Source organism: Megalopta genalis, chromosome 18, assembly GCF_051020955.1.
Source record: "Megalopta genalis isolate 19385.01 chromosome 18, iyMegGena1_principal, whole genome shotgun sequence".
In the NCBI taxonomy this organism is placed as follows: domain Eukaryota; kingdom Metazoa; phylum Arthropoda; class Insecta; order Hymenoptera; family Halictidae; genus Megalopta; species Megalopta genalis.
In genome coordinates, this window is record NC_135030.1 from 1,080,513 (window position 1) to 1,101,919 (window position 21,407).

At 33.2% G+C, this 21,407-nt stretch overlaps 1 protein-coding gene across 2 annotated transcripts in view; it reads right to left on the minus strand.

Moving 5' to 3' along the window:
• Window positions 1–21,407, minus strand: part of sm (heterogeneous nuclear ribonucleoprotein L) — a 409,478-nt gene that overhangs the window by 115,093 nt on the left and 272,978 nt on the right. For both annotated transcript variants that reach the window (XM_033484191.2, XM_033484192.2), the window contains exon 6: window positions 17,135–17,198. In XM_033484191.2, coding sequence (XP_033340082.1) covers window positions 17,135–17,198 — 64 coding nt within the window. The remainder of the gene's footprint in view (window positions 1–17,134; window positions 17,199–21,407) is intronic.

Sequence of the window (21,407 nt, forward strand, 5' to 3'; positions counted from 1 at the left end):
TTGTATATTTTTTTACTTGTTTGTATTTTATATTATTTCTAATATACTTGTATATTTCTATTTTCCATTATTTCTGATATAGAAATATACAAATACGATGTTTTGTTGAGTTTTTAATTAAATATCATTACAAATGTAAAAGTTAATTTCAGTCTGTAATTATTCAAACCGCTGCACAAGAAACAAAACTTGTCTTGTTTGTCAAAACTCTCAGCGAAACCATTAACGACGAAAAACTGCCCTTATATAAATATAACTGTGAAAAAAACAGTAATCCTAGGAGTTAACTTTCTAAATATTACAATAACAATTCTAACGTACATTTCTTTATTGGAAGAATGTCACATCTAACATTTAACGCTCGTACAGTTTCAGTTTCGCTGAATAGCACTCAATAATTTCGCTAAATAATACAATGACACTTCGACGATAATTAGATAATATTATTTGTCCAACTATTTTTTCATGCTAAATACAGTTTTACAGGAGAAATATAAATTTAGATAAAGACCGTGGAGAGGGGAAATGCAGTGAGCGATGCGATATCCGAATTACAAATTTTTCAGCTGCCAATATTCTTTTTTTTTGTCGTTTATCTTCTCTTTACCGTTCGCATAAAATGTAGAACAATATCAAAATCTTACAACCAGAAACTGTTAGCATTTAACGGTCGGGATAAAAATAGTATTACGTTACAAAAAAGGTTACAGAAAAATCCATTTCTCGAGACATTGATATCTAAACGTCATTATGTCCATTAAACATTATTAATATACGATGAACGACGAGAACAGTGGAGCAACAGTTAGGTTTGGCAAAACTAGATTTACATGAATCGATACGGAGCGAAGCCGGACAAGCTGTGGCACCGATGTAATCTTCTTCTAGGCGTAGAAATAATGAAACTAGCTGTAATTCTACATGCAAAAATTCAGTTACAGGCGGGGCGTAACTTATTTTTGGTCGATGGTTCGTTTCCGAGGAAAATCGAGTTTAGAAATTCGGCGAATACCGAAGGCAAGGAGAACCTGATGAATTTTCAAACTCAATTTTCGCGAAATCGAGGCGCCGACTTAATGCATCGTCGAACAAGAAAATGTTACAGCAAAACCTCCATCACCCGGTTTTCCATTATCAGAATTATGTACTATGCAATCACTTTTTATGTAAATTAATAGATAAATAAAGATTTCAAATTGATAAAAATGAAATTTAGCACAGTAATTAAGTAACCGTTCCATTATCCCGAATACTCCTCTTACTCTGCACAGCCCGAATAATCGAGGTTCTACCATGTTCCTATTGTCAGACTTATATTTACATGTGAAACTACCATGTGCACCATGTCTGGTCTCGGTCTGCATATGCACTGATCAGAAAAGCAATTTCAAAGATCGGAGAAGTTGAAGCAGAAAAATTGCAATTTAAAAATATTTAAAAATCATCGGATTTTCAGAATTCAATTTTAAAACGAATCTCGTTTCGACTCAGAATTAAATTGATGTTTTTCCAATATGCAGCGTGTCGATCGTAGAGTATGCTGATACTATATATATATATAAATAGCTTGATAAATGCTTTATTAAAAAATATATATATAATAATATTATAATAAATAATAATAATAAATAATAATGTTATATATATAATTTTTTAATAAAGCATTTATCAAGCTATATTTATATATATATATAGCTTGATAAATGCTTTATATATAGTATCAGCATACTCTACAATCGACACCCTATATAAATAAAGCATTATAAATAAAGCATATTATATATATAGCTTGATAAATGCTTTATTAAAAAATTATAGGAGAGACACGAGACAACAATGGACCAATCGGGAATATTTATCGACATATGTTAGCTCCATTTCGAAGTGTCGCCCGCTTTCGAAAATACAGCATCGACATCTATGAAAAATTAAACGGCTTAGTATAAACATAGCTGGGATAAGTAAATGCACATAAAAGAATCGCCGCAAACATATTTCTACATCGAATGAAAATCAGCATTTTTGAACCTTCGTTTACATCACATTTTTTTCTGATTTTCACCGATAGAACATGCCGACATCGTTTGGCCGTGAAAAACTGGGAAACAAAAAAAAAAGGGAAACAATGAAATTTTTCAGTAACGTCCGGAGGAACGGCGAGGTGGAAAAGCGAAGAAAAAGTTTGATGCGAACGCGTTTTAGAAGGAATATACTGTGTGCGATATTTGAGAAAGATGAATTTTCAGTTAACCAGCGGAATACATTGATAAATACATCATTAATCTGTCTTGTCATGAAATCGAAAGGTGAAAATCAAAAAATGTTCGCTAATTTTCGTTAGATTCCTGCAAGCTTAAGCGTTAGTTTGATAACACGATGATCAACCGTGAAGACAATTACGGAAACACACAGAGCGCGTCTTAATGGGCCGCTGTACTTAAAACGATATGGCAACCGTATTATGCTGGCAGATACAAGGCCAGGATGATAATGCTGATGCGGCGAACAATATCTTGGGCGTGTGGCGAACCTAGAAGTCAGCTACAACTGTAGGCTAGTGTCTCAATTATCCACGGACGCAACTTCGTTACCACACTATATATCCTTCGCATCGACTATTTATACGTGAATGCGTGTTTACTCCACCATCGCGTTAATTTGCAGCGATTTCAGTATCTGGGCTCACCTTTTCTCGAATCGAATCGAATAAAAGTTACGTGGACAAATTTCCTGGAATTCAACTTTCTGCGATTTGAAGTACAGTGGTTTTACAGTTTTGGCGATATTTAAACGAAAACTTAACGAAACACCATATTATATTTGAAACACCATTGTATATTTCTGTATTCGAAATATATATATATATATATATATATATATATATATATATATATATATATATATATATAGAGAGAGAGAGAGAGAGAGAGAGAGAGAGAAAATAGAAATATGAGGACACGGCTTTTTTTGGTGTTTGCTTCAATTTTTTTTTCTGCTTAATTAAATATTTCGTTTAATAATTTTTTATTTTGTTACTTTGAGTCGCTAATTATATGCACTGTATCACTATACTTCAGATATTTTATTTCAAAATGAAAAGTAGAGGGAAGAATATGAAAAAGAAGATAAAAACTTACACCAATGGTGTTCGAGATATATGGATTCGATCAGAAAAATACGTGATAAAATGATAACATAAAATATAATATAAAAATAATAACAAATAATAATAGGACCGCGGAATTTTATGCAAAATAAAAGTTGTCCGAGTCTGTCGCAGAAAGCAAGAGTCACTTGGGTGTTTCATTATTTCTTTAATCATTCTAGCGGGTCGAAAATAATATATCGACATTACTTTCTCTTATTGCATATTTTATTTTATTTATATTATATTATATATATTTATTTTATATTTATATTTTTTTATATTTTATATTTATTTTTATTTTATTTATTGCATAAAATCTGCGATATAATATAATTAATATGAAAATACAATGGAAACTAAAAATTTATTGGCCGATTTCAATAAATTTCACTGCAATAAGATTAGAATTACAAAAGATATACAAGCTAGATTTCGGTAATATACACCCGAAACACCATAGCAGAGTTAACGCACGATAATTAGAGCTATTAATTAAGATCAATTATTAAATAAGAGTCAACGACGTTGATCATCAAAATCAGATTGGTATAGAACTATAAAAGATTAGCATGAACTATGTTATCGCATAATACGATTCTCTTCGTCAGATTCCTTCAGGAATAGAAATAAATTCTTCAATTTACGATATTGAATAAAGCATGCATTTTATTGATGTAAACGAAAGCCGATAACGTTAAGCTACAAATACTATAAATAAACATTTCTATATTGAAAAAAGGATTTTACCGAACGTATACATTCCTACGGATGCGAATCGAGCAATCGAAACATGATCGGATTAATTAAGATCGTAAATTCATTTTTCACGTGCTAAACTCGCGTCGGAAGGTATGTTATCACCTTCTCAAAAGGGATAACTTTATTAAAATCGTTTCAAACCGCTTGAATTTGTTTTCAAACGTTAGATCGACTATTTTTCTAGAGAATGAGTATACAAACATTTGTTTTAGATTTCAATTGATTGAGATGATAAAAAAGATTTTAAAAATAGCGTTTTTACGATTCTTTTTACGGAATCCATAACGAAAATTTAAAAAGTGCATTGCGATATCGGTTGCCTGATTATTATATTCAGATTATTCTATTCACATATATATATTATATTCGTGATAAATTACCATTTTCACGAATTTTAAGTATTAACAGCTTATGACAACGTCGAGCAATCTCAATGAAATTTTCATGGCGATTTCGCCGATTTCCAAAAAGATTTCACAGAGATCTACAACCCGGCATCTTTCCAATTTTCATTATTATACGCTCGGATAAAAACCTTGACAAAACATAATTCCTTAATCTTGAATAATTCCAACAAATTTGCAGTGTAAAATAATTGTTTTACACTCGTTGTCCAGAGGATTAGTAAGTTTAACTTACTCTAAAACAAAATTCAAGTGTCAACGAAAACGTGTCAACATACTTTCCGACGCTAATGCACATTATTACGATATTTCGAATTTCATTTGGAAGTCAATAAAATTCGGAAATTCTCGCCGAGACGGGATAACGATTTTGATTGAAAAACATCCATCGGACGAAAAGCGGGATCTGTCGCGAACCGAAATTTCAGCGAACGCTGACCCGGAAAACGGGAAAATAATATCTCTCGAACAGGCCGGCAAACAGAGTCGCGGGTTTCTTCGGCGGCAAGTTTTCAATTATTTTAAATTACGAAAGCACGTTAATTGCTAGCTTTTTCCCTTGTGGCACAAAGAGAAAGAGACTGTTTAGAGACCCCGAGGGTCGCTATCATCCGGACGTAACGAGCGTGAACAGTCGTCGTCGTCGTCGTCGTCGTCGACGTATGCAACTTCGTTCCGTGAAAATTTAGTTTCAAAACTGGAATTCGGTGCAGGACCCGTCCTAGCCACTGGGCTGATTCGAATTGGGTCGGAGAAAATTCTGACGTGAGGATCGTTAATTGCACGTGATAAGAATTATGAGAATTTAGTTACACTACTTTCTGCGCTAGGTGGTAAAACAGCATTAGATTTAGCAGATGGTAACGATACTGATTCATATATAATTCAACAGCACGGTGATATAAATAGAAGTTAGAGCAGCAAATATGGCAGTCGATAAATATGGATGCTGCTGACAATCAGAAAGTAAATTTACCATTACCGGTTGCCGCGGCATATGGAAATGTAAAAGATATAGCATCTGTAATTATATATATATATATAAATAATAAATAATAATATATATATATATATATATATATATTATATATATAAATATATAATATATAATATATATTTATATATATATAAATAATAATAATAAATAAATAAATATATATATATATATATAATCTCCAATTACACTGTCCGACACGATTTTTGGGTTCCTATAGCCGCTATGAAATTCTTGTAGAGCTTCACTCCCTGAACAAGAATCCGAAAACCGAATTGCTCCATCGCCCTCGGTTTTTTAAATAAACGAACTTTCGTAAAAACCCAAAATTGTCGACAAAAATGAGGTATTGCATGAAAAGAGTACAAACGTTAGAGAGTTCGAATTGGTGTTAAAAGATAGAGGAGAGTTTCCCGAATATAGTGGCATGCGATTTATTAATTGTTTTCGGTCCTAAATAGCAATGAATTGATGTCAAAGTTTAAAAAGGTGTCGACGTGCGCGGTTTCTCTGCAATATTTTTGTATTTTTACGAAAAGTTTTTCGTTCGGCACGAAAACTCTACCCAGGATCGGATTCTGTAGACATTTCTGAAGAAGAAACGGTTTTCGGTTTTCGGAATCTTGTTCAGGAAGTGAAGCTCTACAAGAATTTCATAGTGGCTGTAGGAACCCAGAATAAAAAGTTTGATTTTGTCGGACAGTGTTAGCTTTAAGAGAAACTACCCTTACCGAAGAACAACTGAAATTGTTCAAACAAATTAACGAAGTGTAATTGTGGGCGCTGGTAAAACGTGATTTCCATCGGTGTTCGGAGTATAGAGGCCGATAGGATCAATTGGCCGGCGGACAATAGCGATTCAAAATCGGAAACACTGCGTCAACTGTCTGGCAAATTGTACCGTCGCCGCTTTCGGTGAAATGGATCGTATGCGTTGATACGCGGCTCGCAACGATATCGTATTTTTTTTTCCATTTTCTTCCGTCTCGTTCGCGGCGGGTTGTATAGTAATCGCTCGATAAGTATCCGCCTGTTAACTGCTCATTGGAAACGCTCCCGGTACGCGCGCGCGCGTTCCAAAAATTTTTATAAATTTTCCAAATTCCCGAAGAAACTTTTCCGTTAGCGAAAATGCTCTTCGCGACCTTGTTAACGGGTTGTTAAAGGAAAACGTCGCGTTTTTCATTGCTGCATCGTGAACAAAACCGCGGAACACACTTTCCGACATGTTGAGACACCCTGTACGTTGCCATTTAGCAGAAATACGGTGCAACGTTTGGCTTGTACATTGTCAATTACGAAAATTAGCAAGCATAATGTCATTTTATTGAAATATTTTTAATGAAGATAAAGGATTTCGAGATCAATCAACACTGTTTTTATAATAAAATCGCGTACTTCTTCGTATAAGACTTTGGAATGATTTACGTGACAAACATTTCATTCAACATTCTACGTTTTTTATATCTATATAATTATATATAGTTAATATAATATTATCTATAATATTATATTTATATAATATTATCTATAATATAATATTTATATAATATTATCTATAATATTATATTTATATAATGTTATCTATAATATAATATTTATATAATATTATCTATAATATTATCTATAATATTATATTTATATAATATTATCTATAATATTATATTTATATAATATTATCTATAATATAATATTTATATAATATTATCTATAATATTATATTTATATATATTGGAAACCATTTCGACCGGTTTCGTAATATTAATGTCGACTAAAAATATCTTACAAACTACACATTTCTTTACAATTCAACACTTATTAATTACGCAAATTGTTCCGAGGAATCAATCAGTTTTTCAAAACAAATTGAAAACGTGAACAAACTTCCTTGAAAGACACTACGTTGCCGCGTAAACAAAAAAAAAGTTTGGTTACTTTTTTAACAGGCCTTCTAAGCTTTGCTTCGTATTTGTAAAAATAACGGAGATGAATAGAGTGATCAAAGTTCGTCGCCGAGTGGCACCCTCGGAGCCTGCCAATGGAGCCCATAAAACGAGTAGTTATCGAGCAGCTACTGTACAATCGTCCTAACGGACTTCCGGGATTTCTCAACGCTTCCGGCGAAGCGTGAGCGAGCTTTCTGTCTGCTGCCTTTCTCGCTTCTTCTACCGCGAGCCTGTGTTCTGTCGCGCAAATTGTTTTTTTTTTTCGCGTATAGTATGTCGAACGTAACGCATGACGAATCGTTGCACGAGAGTGCTTTGTTGCCGACAAATTGGAATTGTTCCCTTGATCGTTCCTCGGACAAAAATCGTGAGATGATTTATAGCGGGTGATATATGCAATAATAACTATAATAAAACTATAATAAAAAAAATATAAATATATTTTATTATAGTTTTATTATAGTATATATAAATATAAATATATTTTATTATAGTTTTATTATAGTTATTATTATATATATAACTCGCTATAAATCATCTCACGATTTATATATATAATATAAATCTATATTAATTATATAGATATATATAAATCGTGAGATGATTTATAGCGGGTTATATAATAATAATAATAATAATAATAATAATAATAATAATAATAATAATAATAATAATAATAATAATAATAATAATAATAATAATAATAATAATAATAATAATAATAATAATAATAATAATAATAATAATAATAATAACTATAATAAAACTATAATAAAATAAATATATATATTTTATTATAGTTATTATTATAGTTATTATTATTATATATATAACCCGCTATAAATCATCTCACGATTTTTGTCCGAGGAACGATCGGACTAGGCGCGCGAAGCCCAATTCCGCTCATTGGCTCGGTCGCCTCGCGCCAGCTGAGCTCGCCTCCCATTGGTCAGTGTTTTTCGTTAATAATTCGTAAACAAAGCCGCGGATCGCATCGCTAAGGAAAAAGTTACTTCAAATCACCTCAGGTATCACCTCTTCCCAGGTGTTAACATAATTATGGAACAGCCTGTAGTTCGCCGCGCTGATGAATTCGTAGTCAGTCAACAACATGCCGCTTGCGCAAACAGAATAATCAGTAACGCCGGCCGAACTGTGCCTTACTGTTACGGATGTGTTGCAATGAATCATACTTGAACTCCACCCGTGTGTAATTGACACGTTGACTGTTGTTTGAAACGCGATCGTTTGTAACAATTTCGATATTAATCGACGTGCTATAATACATTGATTGAACCAGGTCTGGCAGGATTTTTGCAGACGTGAGGAGCGTGATCGCTGTGTGCAGGCATATACTATACTTATATCAATATTATATATATATATATATAGTATATTATATATATAATTTTTAATTTATTATTAATATAGTATATTATATTATTATATTATATATATATATTATATTATATTATACTACTAATATACTATATTATATATGTACTATATATATACTATATATTATATATATATATATATATATATATATATATATATACTTTTGTATCAAAATTGAATAGTTATTAGTTAATATTATTATTAATTATAGTAGTATTATAATATTATTATTATATTATTATTAATATTAATATATTAATTAATAACATTAATATATAATATAATTATAATTAATATTATTAATATTATTATTATTATTATATTATTATTAATAGTATTATAATATTATTGTTATTATTAGTTAATATTATATATATGCTTTTGTATCAAAATTTAATAGTTCTCCTAAAAATTTTACTATATCCCAACGAAGATATTAATTTTTCTTAACTTCGTTAAATCGGTTACTGTACCGAGTTTTAAGAGACCGATAAATACAGCGAGCGCATAAATCCGCAGTCTATTAGTCATTGCAACAATCGTTGTAACTTTCGGTGTTTATTCAAGTTAAAAAGTTAGCTTGAATTTTGAAATTGTGATGGTAGATCGATCGATCGGACAATGCGTTAATGACAGATACGGAGATCGATTTGGTTGTTCTATCTATCTGCAAACTTTAATGTTTGTGCCATTTAACGTTGACAAAATTCATGTTAAGATCTAAATTCATTCTGCACATAATTCCTCCGATTTATTGTAAAAGACGATATTTAACGTAATATCCGCAGAGGCGCGTTTATTAGCAACAATTTATAACCGTTGCACATCGCTCTCCTCTAAATAAGCAGAAAATGTTATTTTCGGTGAAGAATCGAAAATAATAATGATCGTTTCGTTCGATCCGATAATACCGTTCGATATGAAAATTCTCGCGTGCAAACGAACCTGAATGAAATACAGACGATTTCAGAACATTGCCGTTAAACTGGAGATTAAGGTCGCGAAAGGAAACCGGATCTGGCAACAATTTGATTATACGTGTTTGTTACGCAAACAATGAAGGGTTAGGTTTGAAAATGCGCGAAGCAAGAGCTGAAATGAAATTACATTGCTAACGCCAAAGGGCAAGGTATACAGCTGAGAGCTGTTTTTTTTTTAACACAACCTTTAACCTAATTACGACGAAAGCACTAACCCATTAGATGCCATCATTTCCATTTGAGGATGAAGCATATTCAGCGTTACCACGTTCTCTTCGCATTTCTATTTTCACTTAGTTTTTCGGAGCGTATCTTTGCACGTTAATGTTTTACATTTGCGTTACTCGACAACGAGGCGCGTTCTGCCTTAACGGAGTACTCGAACGAAATTGGTTGAAAAATAATTAAAATCTCTGGCATCGTACGCAAAAAATACGAAACTCTATTGTGTATCTATGTCTTTATAATTTGCTCTCGAAGTAATTTTTATACCATGAATGAAAATAAATGCACAATTATATAAAAAGAAAATACTGATTCAGAAGTGCATTGGTAATTTTTCGATTGGAACATAAGGGAATGTTGCTGCTTCATTTGAAAATATAAAAAGTACATTAGAAACCATATTAACAAGTTTTCGAAGAGTTCGTGTGTGATAATTAGACTGCGGATTTTACGGATTTATGGACAAAGTCGGTAAAATAAGAATCAGCGAACAGATTTAAAGAAATGAAGTACAGTAAATTCTCCCCGATTTTTCTTTAGCTACTGAACAAAAATGGACAATTTGGAAAAAAGGGGATACGATTATTATTTAAGCCCCCGCGGCATGTTTTTATAGTTGCCGATTGTCAACAACTATAAAAATGAGCTCAAATAATCGCAACAGTTGTTAAGGACAATTTGGGAAGAGGGGATACAATTGTTCGAGCTCTACGGTTCGTTTTTATAGTTGTTAATAATCGACGATTCCGACAGCTCCGTCGCTTTGAACTTGCGGCAGTTATGCGAGCAAGAGAGGATAAAAGTGTCAAATATAAGACTCATTTTTTTTAAATTATAATTTTCGACTAAAAACTCTTTTATTAAAAGGTTCGAATAATCGCATCACCTCTTCCCAAATTGTCCATTTTTGCTTAGAAGTTAAAGGTCAATCAGGGAAAATTTACTGTATTTCTAGATTTTATTTTATTTTATTTTTTCTTTATATTTATTATTGTAAGTCTAAAAGTTTTAAAATAAGGGTCCATAGGGCGTTTTTCTTAACCCTTTTGCACTGAAATATCCCCTCTTATGAAGCGTAAGAAGACCGATATTAATTAACGGTAATTACAAGATTGCAAATTTTTATTCAATAAAATATGCGTCCCGGTTATTTCTGTGAAACTTTGCCACGGTATTCGACAAAAAGAAATAGGAAATAAATATTATATAAGCTATACTATACTATACTATAGTATATATATATAAGCTATACTATATTATACTATAGTATATATATATATATAAGCTATACTATACTATACTACAGTATATATATAAGCTATACTATACTATACTACAGTATATATATAAGCTATACTATACTATACTATACTATATATATATAGTATATATAGTATATATACTATATATAAAAAATATTATATATAGATTTTTAAATGCTTTGTTAAAAATTTACGAGACAAAAATCCAAAATAATAACGAACTGCTTTATTGACGGATACCGACGACAGCGATATGACTTCTTTCGCTGGAAGCATAGCAAATATTAGAATTTATGGAAATATACGAAATAGATAACGGTAACGTAATCATACGCTGCGCGTCAACGAAATACCAGTCCGTTATCATTTTGTACTTTTGAACGTTTTAATAGCGCATTTAAAAGTCAACGTTCATACAATATTTTTTTCTTATTCTTACTTGTAGAATATGTTGGCACAGTTCTGTTCGAAAAAATTGGAATATTTTGTATATTTGTATAGCAATACAATTTTACGTTAAGTCCTATTTAATCGGAGTAATTATTCCTAATGTTACACCATTCTATTTTTCATTGGGAACGTTATACTTGCTACTTCGCGAATAAACGCATTCTAGTTTCTGATCCGAGTTGGGTGAAAATAATGTTCACAGTGTCAGCTATATTTATATTTAACATTAACCGTACCGGTCGTTGAAAGTGACTCATCTGTGTTTTGCCTTATACAAATTATGGTATTGAATTTATCTAGATTTTGTCCAATTTCTCCAATTAACGTATATGTTGGAATGGATAGATTTATTAAAATGGTTTTCGGTGGATGTAATTGTTGAACCGCTCATTTGACCGGCGATAGGACGGTTAGTGTTAACACTATGCCGTCCGGTGGCACCACGCTGGGTGCCATGCAAAAACTATCTGTTGTATGTCGGTGATAACACTTTGGTGCCATTTGAAAAAACTGAATTACATTTGAACTGTATTTCTTGGGTGTTAAAAGGCAGCGAACTAACTATAGCATTGTGCTTATTTAACTAAGAATTATATTATTATAATTAATTATATTATATTAATAATTATACTTTATATTTAATATACTACTTTATTTATACTTTATAATATATATATAATAATATATAATTATTATAATATATTATATTATATTAATAATTATACTTTATATTTAATATACTACTTTATTTATACTTTAATATACTTTATATTTATATAATAATTATATAATTATATTATATTATATTATAATAATATATAATTATATAATAATTATATTATAATTATTATATTATATTATAATAATATATAATTATATAATAATTATATTATAATTATTATATTATATTATAATAATATATAATAATTATAATATAAATAATTATATTATAATTATTATAAAATTATCGATATTATGTATATATAATGTATATATATTATATTAATTATATTATTTAACCAAGTACGAAAATTCTTGGATGACATATCTTAATTTTAGGAATTTATATTACCGCCATCTTCGAAATTTTTTTTTTCAAATCTAAGATTTCCAAGCGATCATGCCGGCGTCAAACAAAAGAATCATATCTAAGATCTGCGGACGGCATAGTGTTAAGAAACCGCTAAAAGTACAAGCACGTGTCATTACGTTCAATTTCATATGCACAAGATGCGACTAATCGTATAAAATAAAAAAAAGAAAGAAATGTAGGTCAAAGACATGTTTTCGTTTCGCAGTTGAAATAGCTTCGAGTGCGCAGGGTTAATGTGAAAATATAAAAGCTTCGAGTCACAGATGGTTAGAATGGTGATTGTATGTACTGTTCCACGAAGAAAACAACTACTAAATGGATGGCTCAGAAAATCAGTGTAAGTTCATTGACCTTAAAATTCGGACGAATAAGTATTTCGTAAATCAGCCGTGAAAAAATATATATAAAACGCTAAAAACATAAACGAAAAAATATATTTAAAATAAAATATATATATATATATATATATATATATATATATATATATATATATAACGCAAAGCATGATATTTATTATTAAACGACGTAGAAATGAACGCAATCAGCAGAGAAACGAAAGAAAGATGTTAATGTTTTTCAGGAAAAAAGGAACAATTCCGTCCGAACAATTATGTTCGGTCATTCCGTGGTCAATGCAAGTGCTGCTACCTATTGTTTATTTCTGTAGAAATCGACTATACATGGATTCATCGACCGAAAGTTCCTACGATAGAAATATGTTTGCACTGCGTAGTCAACTAATTTTCGAACAAAAGTGAACTTTAGCGTAGTGGAGCCAATGATGCCTTAGCTTTGTTTCCGGGCATAATTAACTTTATATTTATCGAATAACAAATGAGACGTTTATTTTGAAAGTAGCATAAGTCACTTTGTTTTTAAGTCGATATATTTAATGGTTCGCGTTTGAACACGTTTAACCCTTTGCAGTCGAAGCTGTTTGAATTCGAAATCCAAAATATGATTTCTGATCTACAGTATTTCTATTTTATATCATTTATTGCGATTTATGCATATGAAATTGAGCCTATTGCAGCAAGTACAATGCAATTTTAATAGTTTTTTTTAAATATATAAACGAGTCTGATGCTCTCAGAATGATTTTGAAAAATAGTATACCAATTTTTCCAATCTATTCGAGTGCAAAGGATTAAAAATATGGATGCCAACTTTCGAGAAGATCTACTTGTATCTGTTATCTCAGGATACTGATATTTTTCTCGGTACAAATAATTTCTTACAAACATTAAAAAAATCACCGCTTTTCATCACGGCAAAGTGACTTATGCCACTTTCAAAATAAACGGCTCATTTGCAACGGGAGCCCCTTTTCGGCAACAATTCGAGCAAGATCAACGTGTGTCCCGATGTACGCGCAGTGTTTGCGCGGTACCGATCGCATGCACATTTTCTTTGTGCATTCCAAGAACGTTCGAATCGGAATACTTGTTACTGCGAAAATTCGGAGAACGTTCGAATCGTATATTTATCGATAGATCGCGGATTTTTATTGAAAAACTAAAAACCGTTTTGTATGAATTACGACGCAATGCTGCCACGCGGACGTTAATCTCTATGCTGAAATATTTTACCAAGTTAAAATAGTAACGCAGCAGTATTTTTGAACTCCTCAAATGTTCTCACAGTTTTGCATTTCATCTTCCGATCTTTTTTTCTTCCGATCTTCTTCTCATAAAATCCGTAGTGCACCCGTTACGAATTGATAATGCTTGCGAAAAGCGTACACGATCTCCAGACAACTTTTTAAAACGAGAAAATAAACAAGATACGAGAATAAAAAAAAATGTTACACGTCTTATTCGATGTAAATCGAAGTTAATTACGGCGGAAAATAAAGCAAAGGCGCAGCAATTGGCCACCACCCCACGGTAACCCTACACTGATTGGCTTCTGAACCGTCCAAACGTTGTTCCGAAGTTGATTGACCGTTGTTATCTATGCAAGCAAATTTTTGACTTGTTTGTCGGACGCCTGCCGACACGCCTTCGCACCGCGCGGACACGGGCTTAACGAGGGATGCGTTTTACGGAAACCCTCCAAGCTCGCGTCCGAACTGTGCTTTATCCAATTAGCGTCTCCTCGGCGGCCGGGCAACCAAGAATACGAAAGAAGGAGGGGGTGGAAAAAGAGGCCGGTCGAAACGACGCGAAATTAGAAGGAACGGACTCCGCGCGGTCGCGGGAGGATGGAAACCGAACGGTTCGAGTAGAGCCGCGAAAGAGGGAACGGATTCCTGAGTGCGTCGAGTGATACGGTTCGTGTACAAGAGTACACGCAACCCCTGTGTGTGACCGACCAATGACTGAACGAAGTCGAGCCGCGAAACGCGTCCCAAGTGTGTGAGTACATTTTGCTAGACGGATTCGAATCGCTCGAGGGGAGTACGGCTTCCCTCCCCCTAGGCAGGAGGCTTACCCTTCGACAGCAGTTTCGATATTTAGTGGCACAACACTGGCCGGAAGCTTCTAATCCTTACACGACTTCGAAGTACCGTATGCATTTTTATTCGGGATCCGATGAAGATGTTTCTACGAATTTCAGAAACTTAATTGATTTCATTTTGTCGGAGACGAGGATATAGATCGTCGTAGCGAAAGTTGGATTTTTATTCGAATCGTAGATTATAATACAAGGGAAATGATACTTTGAGTTTAGAATAAAATTATCCCTAACTTCATATTAGATATTAACCCTTTGCACTCGAAGTTTTTTTTGAGTCATATTACCAGCAACTCGAAGCCATTTTAGTGAAAAGATCATATTCACATGTAAGTTCATGATATAAGCATTAAAAGAAAAGTCATCGTTGTATGTTATTATTTTTTTAATTGTTTATGGATACAAACGTCATTTGTCACCAACAGCGAAACATCCTATAACTAATTTTTACGATTTGTTTTTGTTCTTATGTTAAAAACTGAAAATTATTTGCATTGTCTCCGTAGCGGAGCTCTCGAGTGCAAAGGGTTAAATTCAATTATAACTTAATTAAATATTTCTATAGTTCCCGTTTATTTTGATGGGCAGGTGCAAAATTGAAATCAAGGCTTGAACTTAATACGGACGCTGTAATTTGATATTTATGACTACGTAATATAATTTTCGTAAATATAAATTATTCAGAAAAATTTGAACTTCCGAATGATTTTTTTTTCTTGTTTTAAGTTAATTTGTACGAATAACATTTTCATTTTATTCAGTTGAATTTTAACAGTTATTTTGCACTTGATTCGTTAGAATTCTGAAGGAACATTTATTTCTTTAACCCTTTGCACTCGAGTGGTGACTCTGGGGCACCGTTAAAAAATTGTTACATCACGTTGCAAGATAATTTTTATATTATAAAAGTCTAGACGTAAGAAATTGTTAAAAGTCCAATTGTCGTGCGAATCGCGAGACTATACATTTCGTACGCACAAAATGCACTTTTTCATACAAGATTGAAATACCATAAGTCGGAGAAATTAATTTAGATTTGCAGTTAAAATCACTTCGAGTGCAAAGGGTTAATAGATACTATACGAAAATATAAATGTATATGCTATTTTCCCATTTACTTAGCATTATTTAAGGAAATGGAAACAGGATAAATATAGATGTGTAAGCGCGTCGTGACTTTAATTTATAGTCCTCGCGCGACAAGACAGCACCTTTGTGTTTACGTTCCCCCTCTTATTAGCCGCGGCAGTGGGGCAGATAGTAGGAGTGGGGATATAAAAGCAAAGGTGCCATTTCGTCGCGCGAGGACTATACTAATTTTTCGTGAGCTATATTTGGTCCAATAATGTAAATTTGAAAATACTTGAACTCTTTCGTAGCAGAATAACTGTTAGGGTCCAACCAGAATTGTTACCTATTTTCGAAAAAGTAAATATTTGAATTTTATGCATAAATATATGAAATGAAAGTTTCAGTGTATTTACAATTGAAAATATAACAATTGAAAATTTTAACTCTATTGTTAACTAACTAACTCTATTAACTCTATCTATCTATTTAACTCATTCGAATTCCGGTCGAAATCTTCTTTGAAATGTTTCCGTTCAGATTTGTTAGTATCCTAAATAAATGTTTCAGAACTTAAGGGCGCGTGTACATGACACTAATAGACGAATGTATATATTCCGCGATTCTGTATCGAAATTGACAAAATCGGTAAGGGAACATTGTACACCGGATTTGACAAATGTCTCTCGGAAACTATTCTTCTGTTTGTTAATCTAGAAAATCCCGTCTCACGAGTTTCTACACTAGCGAGTGTTTACTTGTCCTAAGCAGAATTATGTCCGACCGAGAAGCCGTATTCCCATCGAGCGATAGAAATCCACTGAGCGCGGCGCACTTAGGCTCCTCAATATACACGTATGTAACATCGATAAGAACAACAGAGAGAAAAAAAAAAGAAAAATAAACAAGAAACGGAAGATAGAGAAGGATCAAAACGACGAAAAACTCACCCAGCGTCGGCGTCGTGTAGTCCCAACTTTCTGCATCGTTTTTGTAAACGTTGAGCTTCGTGGGCTGGAAAAGAAAGAAAAATGGAAATTCGTTAGACCGACTGGTTACAATTAAATGTCTCGTTTAGAGATTAGCGGGACCGGTTGACTTATTCGATAAGACAATATATATAATAATATATTAAATATTATTATTAAATAATATATTTAATCCGCTCTTAAATACTTTCTTATTACAAACTTATGATGTATGTAATACGAAAATTTTGAGGTGGTCAGGAATGGTACCAAACATGGCAAAAATCAGTGTACTAGTGATCACGAACAGAGGAAAGTGTGTATTTTACTATTTTTATATTGCAATAATTTTTGAATCATTTTGTTACTGCGGGAACCTGCGTACCTTTTAGAACATAATCGCGACATCTATCGTCGCTATGACGTAATTGTATAGGTATTCGTGCCTCGCTTGTAAATTGACCTCCGTGCTGTATACAGGGTGCTCCAAAATTATTGTACAAGCGAGAAATGAGGGATTCCTGAGATCATACGAAGCAACTTTTTCCTTTACAAAAATGTTCTCCGAGGCACCGTTAACGAGTTATAAACGAAAAACAGTGACCAATGAGAGGCGAGCTCGGCTGGCGCGTGGCGACCGAGCCAATGAGCGGAACCGGGCTTCGCGCGCTGCTTGGCTGGGCCGCCTCGCGTCAGCCGTACTCGATTCTTATTGGCCACTGTTTTTCGTTGATAACTCGTTAACGGTGCCTCGGAGAACATTTTTGTAAAGGAAGAAGTTGCTTCAAATGATCCGAGGAACCCGCCATTTCCGGATTGCGAGACATTTTTGGGACACCCTGTAGACTGTTGTAAATCGATGCGAAGACAAAAGAAGCGTGAGACAGTGCATATGAAGACGATTATTTGGTTCGAACGATGAGCGAGTGAGCTACTAGAGCAAGCCACTATAGTGGCGCGTCGTGCGTAAAAGATTAAGACTTGTATATTTTTAACACGACAGAAGACTGTGTAGGAATATCTGCGTTGAAATTAACATAAATCGCGAACGTGTACACACCCGATACTGTGTGCCCTAGTAAAAGAAGGATTTGCACGTGTCTGGAACGCGAGGAGACGTTTCATGCCGCGTATACGATTTATGGCAGACGTTACGATATGCAGATTGGCTGATAAAAAAGCAGGGAAACACATCGGACCACGGAGGATAAACATTTTATTGTGCCGTTATATGCTGTGCACCGATACTTTCCGGTGCATTGCGCTTATCTATCGACAGCTTTCAAACGACGGACATTTCCTTGTCAATAAACGGTAATCGATAAAACAGCAATCGTAATGGCGGACCAGCAGGGAAAGGTTTCATGCAAAATGGCGCGTGAAATGTAGAATTCATGAATCTCGTATAAAAAAAAAAAGAAAAAACTCGTGTCGCAGTCTCGGAAAACAAGGTTTATGATAGGGCGCGGTCGAAAAAGGCAGCACTCGAGATCACCGATCGAGTATCTCGTGTAAAGTGTGCAGCGAATGAAAGAAGTGTGGGTACTCTCGTCAGCTTTTTTCGCGATATCGTAGATTGAGAAGACGGTGTAATGGTACGAGCCGAATTTTTTAGTAGTCCGGAATATCCGGAAATAAGATGCTACTTCAGATAATTTGCCATGAAAAGTAATCTAGGAAAAAACGAACAGCTTCCTTTTGTTTATTCTTTTAGGTTGTAAACAATTGCAAGTACAATTGCAAGTCCTGAAAATCAGCAGTGCGCCGATGCTTCTTCATGTTGCATTGAACATTTTCAATTATACGTTATCTTTCAATGCTAAATTATTAACTTTTAAAAGCCGGTATGGTACGCCTGTTGCAATGGACTATGAAAAATGATTAAAAATTACTTTCGAACATAAATCGTCGCAATTATTTAGATTCTGATAAGATTGCTCGAATCCATTTTACAATTCTTTGATTTTACACGATTACAAATAAGAGAACAATTTTCTACATCTGCATTAAGGTTTGCGTTACATTATGTATTAAATACTCGTAGGCATGAAAAAAGGAATAGCAACAAATATACCTCACGGTTTATGCGTTCGTTCACACCGAATTTCAGCTAAATAAGACGCCGCAGACAATGTAACACTACTGTGCGAATGATTTTAGTTAGGAACTGTATATTCGAACAAAAGATGCATTATCTTAAATTCAGCAAAAGAACGAAAGTATCCATGATTTTATAACACCTTCTGTCGCCATTAGAAGTCGCAATGAAACAGTGCCAAAGTTGATTTGGCTTGCAACGCTTGCAATAAAAAGTACGTGACAGAACCGATGGGATTTATAATATCGTTATCGTAAATAATGACTTGAATAAATATTTTAAAAATCGATACTATCGAGAACGTTATATTTCTAAGTAATATTAATAAAAAGTTGGACTGAAACATGATTCAGCTGTGATAGTATTTCAGAGTGGAATGTCAAATAAACTGCGGATTTTATGCGCTTATAATAAAAATAACTAGATGAGACATAAAACAGTGGAAATATTAAAAATATTTACGATAGGGGGGAGGGGAGGCGAACGCAATTTCTATTTTACTCTTGCTTGTCGCATTCGACGAAGATCATTTTTATCTCACATAAAGATTCGCGGTGTAGCCATAAATGGGTCATAATGATCAAATTGTGTCCCAGAGAAGCTCGATCATTTTCCTTTAATCCTTTAAACTTGAATCCTTTAATCCTTTAAACAATACACGAATGTTAAAAGGATTAGTTTACTGTACAATGAATAAAGTATCTTTTTCAAATTTTGCTATTACTTGGAATGACGAAAGAAAATAAAAAAAAACCCTTGTTTTTCAATTTTCTTATCTGAACCTATAACGAAAATTTGAAGAATGCGTTTTATAGATTTCGGCAAATTTGATCGAAATCGGTCGATCTTAAACAATTAAAGATCGCAAAAATTGCAGTTTAGTCCCGACTTTGGACACTTTCAATCGATAAATGTGAGAAATCTGCAGTTTTCTTGGCATTAATTAAAATTTTCAGTACGCATACAACTTACACAGATCTACGAAAAGCATGTTTCAAATTTTCGTTACAGGCTCAGATAATGAAGCTTGAAAAGAAGAGATTATCATTTCGTTTTGTCGCTCCAAGTAATAGCGAAATTGTAACAAAGTAATAGTTCAGTCATTTTCTAGTACACCATTTCCTCTATCATCTAACAAAAAATTTCAAATCGTATTGTCTGCTTCAAAAAAAGTTATCGCGTTTGAAAAGGTGTCCGAATATTAATGGGAGTCGCTGTAAATTGCATTCGCAAAGATACATTTGAATTTTGCACAATTTAACTTATTATATATTAATATAATATTATATATAATATTATATATTATAGGTTTATATTATATATTATATCAATAATATAATATTATATATAATATTATATATTATATATAATATTATATATTATATCAATAATATAATATTATATATAATATTATATATTATAGGTTTATATTATATATTATATCAATAATATAATATTATATATTATATATTAACTTATTAAAATTATTTCACATACACACAATATCAGTGGGAATTTCGAAATCGCTCGATTCACAAAGAAATTACAAAATAAGCAAAATATTCACACAAACTTCCATCTGTTCGGTTTCAATTTCACACGCATTTCATCCATACGGCACTTCGATGTAAGTCCTTGTCAGCAACGACAAAAACCGATCGATCTGTTCGTTAACACGTCGCGAACGTCGCTCGTGTAACATCTGCGCGCAGCGTTAATCTAAAATTGAGTTGTCATAATGGCGGATTTTGGTCATCGTCGAGATTTAACACATTCCGCACAATTGCACCGGACGATCGTGCACGGAATTATCAAGCGAGCATTTCACGTGCGCGGTCTACTCGCCCCCGCCGCATAAATTTCCGATTAGCTATGCATGTACCGTTGCAAAATAAATTATACAAATACGCGGGCTCGTTCCGCGCGCAGCTCGAATCACGGAACTTAGCGAGCCCCGCGGCCGGGTCTATGTATCACGTGACGCGCGTTTCAATATTAAAACAGGCATTAAGCTGTTTATTTTATTCGCTCGATGAAACCGCCCACGTGTTCGTACACAGCGCGGCCGGGAAACCTATATATTCCGGCTTGCTGTTTTATTAAACTTCGATCAAGCCTCCGCGCGTCACACGTTACTTTTTCAGCGGGAAAGTCGCT